The sequence below is a fragment of the Polypterus senegalus genome, chromosome 7, assembly GCF_016835505.1.
Source record: "Polypterus senegalus isolate Bchr_013 chromosome 7, ASM1683550v1, whole genome shotgun sequence".
NCBI classification, from domain to species: Eukaryota; Metazoa; Chordata; class Cladistia; order Polypteriformes; family Polypteridae; genus Polypterus; species Polypterus senegalus.
Window position 1 is genome coordinate 126,072,480 of NC_053160.1, and position 12,918 is coordinate 126,085,397.

Sequence of the window (12,918 nt, forward strand, 5' to 3'; positions counted from 1 at the left end):
TCCCACTTTTTCTTATCATTAATGGCCCCTTTAATAAATTTCAGATACCTTGCTGCCACACTGGCTGCATTTTCCATCCAGGCCATAATTTGCCCACCAAAAGTGTTGCCATGGTGATTGGCATGCGGCGGCAGGACAAGCTCAATGCTCTCTACTCGAGTAGTTTCTGTTGATACTAGCGAGCTGTCATTTCCATTAGCTGCATCTAGGGCAGAAAAAAAATTAGTTACTATTTTTGGGAAAATGGCCCTGTTTATGTTTTCTGGTCTTGCAGCACCCATGTTCCTACCAGCTCCACAATATTTTCAAGAGAGCTGTTGAGACTGCTGCAGACTGCAATAGAATGTGATTTTAACTAGGCGAAAGCTGTGTTTAACAAATGTCAAAACAGTAATCAATACTGCCTGATCCTGAAAAAGCAAAAGCTTTGATAAATTACAAACAAAGGGAGGTGAGAAGGGAAGCGTGAGCAGCCCATAAAAAAGCACTGTTCTCATTGTCTTTGTCCCCAGATAGAAAATCATAATCTCAGGTTTGTGGCTTCAGAGTGCAGGCAGGACAAATCACTGAGACCGGGCAACAGACTTAGTGAAGTGGAGGACGAAACATTGCAGCCGTGGCATGTTTTTAAATAAACAATACACTAGCAAGTGGAATTTTAGGAGAGAAACCTCCTTCTCTGTAAATAAAATGGCTTACTTATTATTGCATAACCTCAACTTATTAGAAAAACAATATTTTGGAGCTCCAAGGAAAATATATTCATGAAACCAATTAAATTACCACTACTTTTTCAGTTGTTCTGTATGCAGGTTCTGGGATTCCAGTATGCTGTGCTCAGCTTTAGTGCTCCACATTCTAACTTCATATGAAGTGGAGAGTCCAACCCAATAGATGAGCTACTCACAGGACAGTGTTGAGGGCCATCAGAAAGAAAAACCTTTTTAGAATCTGAGACATTTGAGTGAAGATTAAAAATAAACATTACACCAGTATATGTTGTTCAGTTTTGCTTTTGATTTCTTCAGTTTATATTTATTAATCCACTTGGATTTGTCACATTATGTTTCATAATCATATGACAACACATTTTTATGTAAAAGTAAAATGTAGATTTTGAACTTCTGCATGCAAGCTGCAAATGAACTCCATCAAGATGACAACAAAATTGTTTATACAAAACCACCATGTAAAATTACGTAAGGATAAATCACAAGAAAGTTTAAATAAAATTTCTAGGATGTTAAATGCATTACTTGGAATTAGAACCATTAGTACCACCAATCCGCTTTGGAAAGAAGTCCATCTTTCAAAACTGAGCTATCCAGCAAGAAAGAGCTTCTTTAAAGATGTAAGCAACAACTCAGTGTCTATCCTGACCGTATCACATAAGTCCTTAATGAAGAAACAGGCATTTTGTCTGTATAGCTTTCATCAGGTTTGTGATGAAACATTGTGTATCACGTATTTTTTTTTTTATATTTTTAAGCATAAAAAGTATCTTTAAATAGAGTAGTATTCACCCAGTTGAAAATGTACACATTTTATTATTACATAACTTTTAATCACAGGGATTTAATTTGTCTTTTTCACCTTGACCAACAGATTTCTGCAAAGTGGTCTAAATTAATTACAAACATAAAACACAAAATAATTTATTGCATAAGGATTCACCTACCTTTAAGTCAATCTCAAGTTTTGTGTGCACAGGTCTCTATTAGCTTTGCACATCTGGGCAAAGTAGTTTTTCCTCATTCTTTGCAAAACTGCTAAAACTCCATCATGTTGCATGGGGATTATGAGTGAACAGTCTTTTTTAAGTCCAGCCAAAAATTCTCCATTGGACCAAGATCTGGACTCTGAGTCAGCCACTCCTTGACATTAACATTTGTTTAGAGCGGGGCCAGGAGGGATACCAACAGATAAGGGTCAAAGATGTGAAGGCAATGGTGACTTTAGGACTGTTCCTGTTCACTCTGTAGTTGCAGATCTTTGGTCATAGCACCTGGTGTTGAGACTTAAACAGGTTTGAGTCACCTGTTATAAGCCATTCTCTTACAGACCTGTACTTAACACCCCTAGCCATGCTTAACCTTTCAATGAAACTCCTAGGATGATACCTCCCATACCACCTAAACCTCTGAGACCTGAAAAATGTAAAAATCTAGACTAAATTAAAATTTAACAGTTTACCTTTCTTATTAAAGCACAAATCTAAAATACAAATATTAAATGCAATTGATATATAATACTTTTAGCATGTTGCCTACTTTTAGCTTCAATAATGCAGTTAAAAATATAAGTAACAAAAAAAGCAACATGCCTACAAAATTTTAGCAGTGATGACACAGATTCAGATCTTTCTCGCTGTCTTCAAGATGGTCTCCATTTCTTTAAAATCTCATTGGGTTTTTATTTGGAACTCCTGCTCAAAGATGTCCGGAAACTCCTACATCTTACTTAACTTTTGTCCCATGCTAGATTTTCCTGTGGAGTTGCTGTAATATTTCTTTTGAAACAAACTGTTTCATTTTATACCTAATAATACCTAACATATATGATTAAAATAAATATTTCTTTGCATAAGCATTATTATATCAACAAAACGATAAAGAGCAACAGACAAAGCGGAGAATAAATGTATTAAATCGATTATATAAAAGCACACAAATATACAGTAAATGGCAACAATCGAATCTGAAAATGTAACTCCCACCCTGCAGACCAGGGGTCCCCAACTTTGGTCCTGGAGGGCTCCAGTGGCTGCAGTTTTTCATTCTAACCCTTTTCTTATATTAGTGACCTGTTTTTTCTGCTAATTAACTTCTTTTGAATTAATTTTATTTGACTTGTTTTAGAAGACTTAGACCCTATAATATGAGGTGCCAAACAGGCCATAAATCATATATTTCTGTGTGTAATCTATTGGTTTACGTGTGAACACTATTGGTTTATGAACATTTACTATCGGTTTGCCTGCATACTTAATTGGTTTGCGTGCGTACAATACTGGTTTCATTCATATTGTAGCGACCTGGGGTCGAGTCTTGAAGTTTTGAGCCGATCTCTGCCGTGCACCTCTTCCAAGCTGTCGGCTAGCAGGTTGCCAGCGTTAGGCACGCAGCTGCACCCGCTCTCTAAGTAACGAGCACTCGTGTCCCATACACCGCACGACTACGAGTGTCTCGGCAGCACGCAGCTGTACCCAGCTTTTTAAGTAACGAGCACTCGTGTCCCATACACCGCACGACTCCGAGTGTCTCGGCATCAATTGCTCAGATAAAATCTTCGCAATGAATAACAGCTCTGTCCTGTTGTATCTCTTTATTCACAGATAGCCAGTAAACAAAGCTCGACATTACTGCGCTGCCACGGCCAAGGTCATGCACGAAGACACATTACACATAAACGGTACTTTTTTACAAAATAAATAACCCGGAGGGCGATGACCCAAACCCACCCAACTAATTGAATACAAACACAACAATTATTTACAAGTTAAAACATTAATAAATACAACAGGAAAACAGTATAAAAACAGTGAACGTACAACCTTCCCACAATGCATCACTCCGCAGCGCTGACTGCCGGGTCGCTACATAGCCCCCTCCCAAGAGGGTTTAGTGTCCTCACAACCCTAATCGCTACATTCAAATTCTGTTAAATGTCCCGGTCGGCGACGAACACGCTTTGGCGGTTTGACTCGCCACTACTCGTGTCAGGTGCAGTCCGGAGACTTTCAATGTCTGTCTCGACACCGAGTGTGGAGGTTGGAGAGCCACTTTGAGTTCCAATTCCTTCTGGTGCTGGGGCCAATGGGTGGTATGGTGCTAAGCGATCTTTATGTAGCACCACCCGTCTGCCCCCTCCAGGCATTCGGACTCGAAAAACAACTTCTGAAATTATGTCCAGAATTTCTCCCAGTCCCTGCCAATGGTGTGTCAGTTTTGGGGACAACCCCCGTTTCCTTTGTGGGCAAAAGACCCACACTTTGTCCCCTTGTTTGAAAGTTGGGCCATGAGCCCGATTGTCATATGCCCGTTTCTGACGGGCTCCAGCTCCCGCTAGTGCCTCCCTGGCCAGTTGATGCACGGTGTTCAGCCACTCTTTTAGTCGTCGAAAATAATCCGTCTCGTGACCGCCAGCAAGCTCAGGCTCAGGGGGCGAGCCAAACACCAAGTCCACCGGCGCGCGCATCTCCCTTCCGAACATCAGCCCGCCGGTGTGCACTGACTCGATTCCTGAACAGCCGTCCTATACGCCCACAAGACCAGAGGCAAATGTTGATCCCAGTCTCTCTGGTGTTGACTAGTGAGGATCGCAAGTTGGGCGGCCAGGGTGCGGTTAAACCGTTCAACCAGTCCATCGCTTTGAGGGTGAAGGGGAGTAGTCCGGGTCTTCTTCACCCCCAGCCGCTGACACACCTCTTTAAACAACCGGCTCTCAAAGTTCCGCCCCTGGTCGCTGTGCAGTTCATTCGGCACCCCGAATCGAGTGAACATTTCGTCCAGCAACTTTTGAGCGGCGGTGGAGGCACTTTGATCTGGAATGGCGTATGCCTCCGGCCATTTGGTAAAGTAGTCCATCGCCACTAAAACGAAACGATTTCCGGCCTCTGTGGTAGGGAAAGGACCCAGCACATCTACCCCAATCCTCTCCATGGGAGCCCCGACGAGATATTGTTGGAGTGGCGCGTGAGAGCGTTGGCCTGGTCCTTCTGCGCCGTACAAACGTCACAGCAGTGGGCGTGCATTTCCGCATCTTGTCGACATCCCGGCCAATAGAATCGCTGCCGCAGCCGACGCACTGTCTTTGCGTTTCCAAAGTGCCCAGATCCAGCGGCTCCATGGACCCAATGGAGGACCGTTGTACGTAAAGCCTGGGGAACCAGAAGTTGCAGACGGTCAGTCCCTCCCCTTGGTGCCTGCCATCTTCTGTAAATTACACCATCGTGTAACTCCAGGCTGCCCCACTGCGAATGTAACAACTTAAGTTCCGGCCCCTGGGAAGATACGGTTTGCCAATCGGGGCATTCCTGTGTCTCCAGCCAACCCCTGACCTTCTCCAGCACTTGGTCGTCTGCTTGTAGTTGCCGTATCTGGTCGATGGTGAATGGTTCCCCTGCCCCATCAGTGTCCTCTAGCCCGGCTGCTGCTGACGAGGGTCCCATACCCCTTTCTTCTTGCCGGCTGCAATATCGACAGTCATTGAGGACGCATGGTCGCCTGGAGAGGGCATCAGCATTTGCATGCTGCCATCCTGGTCGGTGTTACACCTCAAAATCAAACTCCTGCAGTATTTCTATCCACCTTGCTACCTGGCCCTCAGGTTGCCGAAAGTTTAACAGCCATGTAAGGCTAGCATGGTCAGTTCGAATCGTAAACTTCGTGCCCAAAAGGTAAGGCTTGAAGTGTCGCACTGCCAAGATCACTGCCAGTAGTTCCCGCCGGGTAACGCAGTAGTTTCTCTCCGCCGACTGAGGCTGCAGCTATAGTAGGCCACCACTCTTTCTCCGGTCTCCCCCTCCTGGGAGAGTACTGCGCCAACCCCCACATTACTGGCGTCCGTGTCCAAAATAAAGGGTTGGTTGGGGTCGGGTAAGCCAGGATCGGTGCACTGGTAAGAGCAGTTTTTAATTGTTGAAAGGCAGCGGCGCAGTCCTCTGTCCACCCGAACTGTTGGCCCTTACTCGTCAGCCGGTGCAAGGGGCTAGCAATAGTGGCAAAGTTTCTCACGAATCTCCGGTAGTATGAGGCTAAGCCCAGAAAGCTCCGCAGCTCGGTAATGTTGGCTGGTGGGGGCCAGTTGCTCACGGCGGTCACCTTTGTTGGGTCGGTAGCCACTCCACTCTCGCTAACCACATGTCCCAGAAACTGAGTCTGTCTGGAGAGGAGGTTACATTTCGCGGGGTTCAACCGCAACCCGGCGCTACGAATAGCTGTCAAGACTTCCCGTAAGTTGTGGATAGCCTGATCAAAGTCTCTGGCATGGATTAACAAATCGTCCAGATAGACCACACACCGGGTTCGGGGAATGTCTTTCAGGACCCGCTCCATCAGTCTTTCAAAAGTGGCTGGTGCATTACACAGCCCAAACGGCATCACCTTGAATTGCCACAACCCTTGCCCTATGGTGAATGCGGTTTTATGTCGGTCCTCTGGTGACAGTTCCACTTGCCAATACCCACTGCGCAAGTCCAAGCTGCTGAACCAGCAGGATCCAGCCACATAATCCAAGGCATCATCGATGCGTGGCAGTGGGTATGAGTCTTTTCTAGTAACTTTGTTTAATCTCCGAAAGTCCACACAGGGGCGCCAACCCCCCGTTTTCTTACGTACCATAACCATTGGTGCAGCCCAGGGGCTGTCCGAGGGCTCAATAACATCGTTGGCTGCCATCTCACGAATCATTTCCTCGGCAGCTTGACGCTTCGCAAGAGGCAATCGGTGGGGGCGCAAACGAATGGGAGCGGCATGGCCAGTGTCTATGTGGTGTTTTACTAAATTTGTCCTGGTACAGTCCTCCTCCCGAGCCGCAAAAATGTCCACGTAGTCACTCAAAAGTTGTTGAAGTTGCTCCTGTTGTGTCGCGTTCAGATGTTCCCCACTTCGGCGGCCCAATTCCTCCACAGCGGCAACTGTCTCAGCTGATGGGTGGTCGCTTGAGGAAGTCCGTTGGGAAGCACTGGTCTGAGCTGCAGCATTCTCCTGAGGATCCCCTTGAGTCTCTGCATCTCCTGAGCAATGGTCGGGAGCCGGTGAACCGTGGTATTCAGGCACATCCAAGCCAGCAGCCCTTCTAGGACGGTTCCAGCCCGATTGCAGCGGCACAGTCTCATTACCTAGGCAGAGGACGGCCCTAGAGACATCAACACATGCCCCCCAGTGGGCCAACAAGTCCAACCCGATGATGCACGGATCTTTAATGTCTGCAAGCCAGAATTCGTGGTTGGTCTGGCTCGTCCCCACCATCACAGACAACAGTTTCCTGCCGGGCATCACTGTCTGTTCACCCGTAACCGTGCGTAGCTCGCTATTTGTGGGGGTCCAGCCCTCGGGAAGAAGACTAGCTGTTTCTGGCAACACTCCTTTTCACAGCAAACAAATAGTGGACCCCGTGTCCACTAAGGCACTGCATGGCCATCCATCAATAGTGCAGTCCAGGTATAGTCCGTGGAAAATCCACAGCCCAACTTTGAAGCAGTCTTTGTTGAGGGGTGCTGAAAAACGGAGCGAGGGCCCCCTCACGGCCTCACCCCGATGTCGTTTCCCTGCGGTGATGCTGTATGAGGTAACGGACTTGGGGCAGGGCAATCCCTGGCAAAGTGCCCTGGCTCTCCGCATCGAAAACAGCAGTCCACTCGTTGTCTCTGTCGGGGGGTGGATGTTGATTGGGCTCGGCTGACCTCCACTACCTCAGACAGGTCCCCTTCCCTTCGTTCAACGGCTCTTGTTAGTCGACTCGGTCGTGGTGTTCGTTTTGTCGGTGACTCCGCCTGTAGTATGTCTTCGACCCGCTCAGCCTCTTTTATTGCCTCGCTCAAATCTCGGGGTGACGATAGACAGACATGCTGGTGAAGACGTTCTGGTGTGAGGCCTCGCAGGAAAGCATGAAGTCCGAGTTCTTCCCTTACTGCTGTCGAGAAAGTAGGGTAACCTTTTCGTGTCAATACCCTGACGTCAGCAGCAAAGGTTCCTATACTCTCATCTTCATGCCGACGTCGGCTAATCAGCTTGTTTCTGCTGCATTCTGCTGAAGTTCTTTGCCCAAAGCGACTGGTGAGAGCAGCGGTGAGAGCCTGAAGATCACGACACTCTTCCGATGACAGATCAATGAGTACCTGAAGTGCGGGACCCTCCAAGGCAAGGGCCAAGTGTGTCGCAGCTTCCTTGCAGTTCCACTCATTGTGTATCGCGGCCAGATCCACTTGTGCGAGGTAGGGTTCTAAAGGAGTCAATCCGCTGTATCGTGGTAGCTTAGCAGGCGACCGTGAGCAACGGATTGTCCGACTGGTAACCTGGGGTATCGCTGCGGCAGCCGACGGCCTCCTCTGGCCGTGCTCAGAAGATTGCAACACTGTCCGGGGAATACTGGTACCATCAGGCCGGTCTGCCGCTTTTCTCCGCACAGCTCCGCTGATCAGGCGCTCTATCGTAATGCTGTTCTCCAAGATGGCACGCTCCAATTCTTCAAGACTCTGTTCCATGACGGCGTCTTCTAAACAGCCGTCGAGTCTTGAAGTTTTGCGAGCCGATCTCTGCCGTGCACCTCTTCCAAGCTGTCGGCTAGCAGGTTGCCAGCGTTAGGCACGCAGCTGCACCCGGCTCTCTAAGTAACGAACACTCGTGTCCCATACACCGCACGACTACGAGTGTCTCGGCAGCACGCAGCTGTACCCAGCTTTTTATGTAACGAGCACTCGTGTCCCATACACCGCACGACTCCGAGTGTCTCGGCATCAATTGCTCAGATAAAATCTTCGCAATGAATAACAGCTCTGTCCTGTTGTATCTCTTTATTCACAGATAGCCAGTAAACAAAGCTCGACATTACTGCGCTGCCACGGCCAAGGTCATGCACGAAGACACATTACACATAAACGGTACTTTTTTACAAAATAAATAACCCCGGACGACGATGACCCAAACCCACCCAACTAATTGAATACAAACACAACAATTATTTACAAGTTAAAACATTAATAAATACAACAGGGAAACAGTATAAAAACAGTGAACGTACAACCTTCCCACAATGCATCACTCCGGCAGCGCTGACTGCCGGGTCGCTACAATATGTACTAAATTGGTTCGTGTCCGTAAATTATCAGTTTAGGCGTGAACTATATCCGTTTGTACGTGCATACCACAGGTTTGCCTATGAACTATATTGATTTTTCTTGTGTATGTCACTGCTTCTAGTACATTTTGTTACTGGTTTGTGAGTGAACTGCATTGGTTTCCGCTTGTACGTTATCGGTTTGCATATGAACTATATTGGCTTGCGTTCTGTGTTGGTCTAACAATGGATTTGCGTATGCACTATATTGGTTTCATGCATGACTTATACTGGTTTCATGTGGGTAACCTGTCGATTTTGAGCTTGAACTGTATTGGTTGTATGTGTGTACTATGTCGGTTTCGCGTATAAAACATATTGGTTATGCGTGCGCACCCTATCGCAACTCTGTGTATGATCTATATCGGTTCTGCGTGCAAACTACTTTGTATATTGGTTGTTCACATGATCTTCAGCAGAAATGGACGGGGCAAGAAACAGGAACTCAAGGTTCGGTAGAGTCATGGAGTGTAAAGAGAAGTGGCTACGAGACGCATCTGTGTTTAAATTGCACCATATTTTTTCCCGCACAATACGTTTGCAAAAGGACATGGTGGTAATTATTACTATCTAACAGAATCTACCATTGAGTCTGTAATGAGCACAAGGCTGAAGTTAGGTATGTATTCGCCCGCTTCTAATTCGCTTCCAGGATCATGTTTGCTTGCACCCAGCCATAGTACTTTTTTACACAACTTTTGAAACCAGTTATTTATTTTGAAGGTAAAATGTTCTATATTTACTAATGCCTTTATCCCAACATACAACATTTAAATACTACTAGTTACATTCGCCCAGCGCCGCACAGACAGGTGAAGTGACTTGATTATGGTGTCATAGTGTCATTATCAGGACTTGAACCCACAAACTCAGAGTTTAAAAGTGCAGGCTTAAACACTATGCCACAACATGTATATTAATTGGAATAATATAAACTTGTCCAGGACAGATTTCATTTTTAAGGTTGAGTTTAACATTTTCAACCCATTCAAGTTCTGGTTGAAAATCTGGAATATTTATTTTTTTAAATAATGGATCAGTTTGCTGATTAATGTACACACTATATAATATTTTGCCTTGCTGTTAATATAGAAGAAGAACCTGGTTTGTGACTAAGTAGCTGACTGCAAGCTTATACTGGATGTAGCTAGAAGTGAATAAAAAGGCAGCTGAATATGCACCTAACAAAAATAATTACCACCAAACACTTTCACAAACATACAGTGATGTGCAAAAGTATTCAATTCCCTTGAAAGTTGTCATAATATAGACAAAATATTTGTACACATTTTTATTCATTCAGTATTTTTTCTTATGCTGTAACAAAACATTTCCAAAGTCAAAATAAACCATTTTATGTAGACATTTAATTGAAGAAGAAAATCTTCAGAGTTAGTGTTTACATAAGTGTTTAAACCTCTGTACTTTGAAAGCTCCAGGTTTACACCAATGACAAATGAAATACAAAGGTGGCAGTCATTTGACAGCCATAATTAAACATAATGAGGTGCTACTTTCTCTCTGGATATAAAAAGCCAACTTCGTAGGGGCTGTAGTTTATGTTGGACAGTCACTGAAAATATGAAGAGAAGGGAGCATTCTGCTGATGTGAGAAACAAAGTTATTGAAATGCACAAGGTAGCAGGAAATAACTATAAAAATATCAAGAGTTTGAATGTCCCATTGTGCACTGCTGGATCCATCCTCAGAAAGTGGAAGGTTCATCACAGCCCCCAGACTCTTACTAGAACAGGCTGTCCCTAAAAACTGAACATCAGACTTAGATATCAACTGGTGAGAGAGGAGACTAGAAATCCAACCGTCACTCTCAGATGTTTGCAATGCTTTTTGGCTGAAACTGGAGTGAAGGTGCAGGGGTCCACAATTTCAAGAGCTCTCCATTAAACAGGCCTATACAGGAGGGTGGCAAGAAAGAAGCCATTCCTTTAGATGGTCCATATAAATGCACATATGGTTAAGATGTGGAGAGAAGGTTTTATGGTCAGATGAAACTAAAATAGAACTTCAAAGAGGTACAGAATTTGTGGTGTAAAACAAACACTGCCCATGCTACAAGAAACACCAGACCTACAGTGGAATATGATGGTGGCAGCATCTTGCTATGGGGATGTTTTTCATGTGCTGGGACTGAGAATCTTGTCAAAGTTGAAGGGACAATAGATGTGCACAAATACCATACAATATTGCAGGAGAACTCGTTCCAGTCCACTATGAATTTAAAGCTCGGGAGAAGATCTTTCGAGATGGCAATGACCCTAAGCATTAGACCAAAGTGACACTGGGATGGCTCAAAAACAGACAGGTGAATGTTTTGGAATGGCCAAGTCAAAGCCCTGATCTTAACCCTGTTGAGAATCTGGGGCACTGTTTGGGGCACTGGGTATCCAACATAGAGGGTACCTAGAAATCATGCAAAGAAGAATAGGGAAGAATTACGCCTGAGCAATGTGCAGAACTGGGGCATATTTACATACCCCAAAAGAATGAAGGCTGTTACTGCAGCAAAAAGGTTCTGGACAAAGTATGAATGTGTTGGGATTGAATACTTAGGCAAACAATCACTTTGGAGTTTTTCTTTAGTTAAGTTATTTGGAGTTTGATAACATTTTCTTACAGCACAAGAGATCACATTAAAAATACCAAATGGATAAATATGTGGACAAATCTTTTGTCATGCAGAAAATTTGCGTGACTTTTAAAGGGATGGAATACTTTTGCACGTCACTGTATGTTTGTGAAAGGGCTTGGTGGTAATTATTTTTACCAGTATTTTCCCTTAATTCTTAAATGATCCTAGGGCTGAAGTTAGGTACGCATTCAGCTGGCATTTTATTCACTCCTAGCTAGTCCCAGTATAAGCTTGCAGTCAGCTACACACAGCGTTTGCAAACCAGCTTCTTATTCTATTATAACAGCAAGGCAAAATATTCTACAGAGTAAATATTAATCAGCATCATTACATCATTTCCATTATTTGAAAAAATAAATATTCTACATTTTGGTCCTGCACGGATCAAAAATGTTAAACTCTAATTTAACAAAGGAATCTGTCCTGGACAAGTTTATATATGCCAATGTCACAAAACAATGAAAATTACGGTGATCCAACGTGATTTAACACTTTATAGTGCCCATTAAATATCACAGTAAATCCCGTTTATCTGATATTGAAGTGGGAATACTTTGTCAGTTTCACCCCAGTAGTCACACTTGGCAGAGCAAAACTCCGCTGCATCTCAAAAAACGCATCAGCCTTGTCACAAAACTGTGAAAGATAAGGTGGCTGAATATGATGTAACTGACCCATGTAGGTCCTAAATGTTAAATGTTTAGCTTTTCAAAGAATTGACGCGTTTAGTCGATTAATATACGCGTTATAGATGTGCAAGCATTGCGGTTAGGGATTTGCGCTTTCAACCCTTTGTCTGCAGGTTCAAGTCCTGAGACTGACACTGTGTGACACTGAGCAAGTCACTTCACCTGTCTGTGCGTCACGGTGCGGGGTTGCCTGGCATAATAAATCTAACTAGTAGTAACTAAACATTATGTTGCATAAAGACGTCAATCGTAAAGTTGAATATTTTGCCTTTAGAATAAGTAGGCTACCTGTTTTGCAAATGCTGTGTGAAAAAGTACAGCTGCGGGTTGCAAGCAAGCATGTAGATAGGACCAAATAAGAATACGTACCTAACGTCAGCCTTGTGCTCATTACAGACTCAGTGGTAGATTCTGTTAAATAGTAATAATTACCACCAAGTCCTTTCGCAAATGTATTGTGCAGAAAAAATATATAGTGCCGTTTAAACGCAGATGCGTCTCCTGGCCACTTCTCTTTACACTCCATCACTCTACTGAACCTTGAGTTACTGTTTCTTGCCCTGCCCATTTCTGCTTAAGATCACGTGAACAACCAATATAGTTCGCACGCAAAACCGATATAGATCATACACAGAGTTGCGATATGGTGCACACACATAACCAATACGCGAAACCGACATAGTACACACATACAACCAATAGAGTTCAAGCGTAAAATCGACAGGTTACCCACATGAAACC

General features: G+C 44.5%; 1 protein-coding gene across 1 annotated transcript in view; it reads right to left on the reverse strand.

The window, feature by feature from the left end:
• Positions 1 to 12,918, reverse strand: part of LOC120532848 (acetyl-coenzyme A thioesterase) — a 156,790-nt gene that overhangs the window by 54,340 nt on the left and 89,532 nt on the right. Inside the window, exon 6 of the mRNA XM_039759273.1 lies at positions 49 to 205. Coding sequence (XP_039615207.1) covers positions 49 to 205 — 157 coding nt within the window. The remainder of the gene's footprint in view (positions 1 to 48; positions 206 to 12,918) is intronic.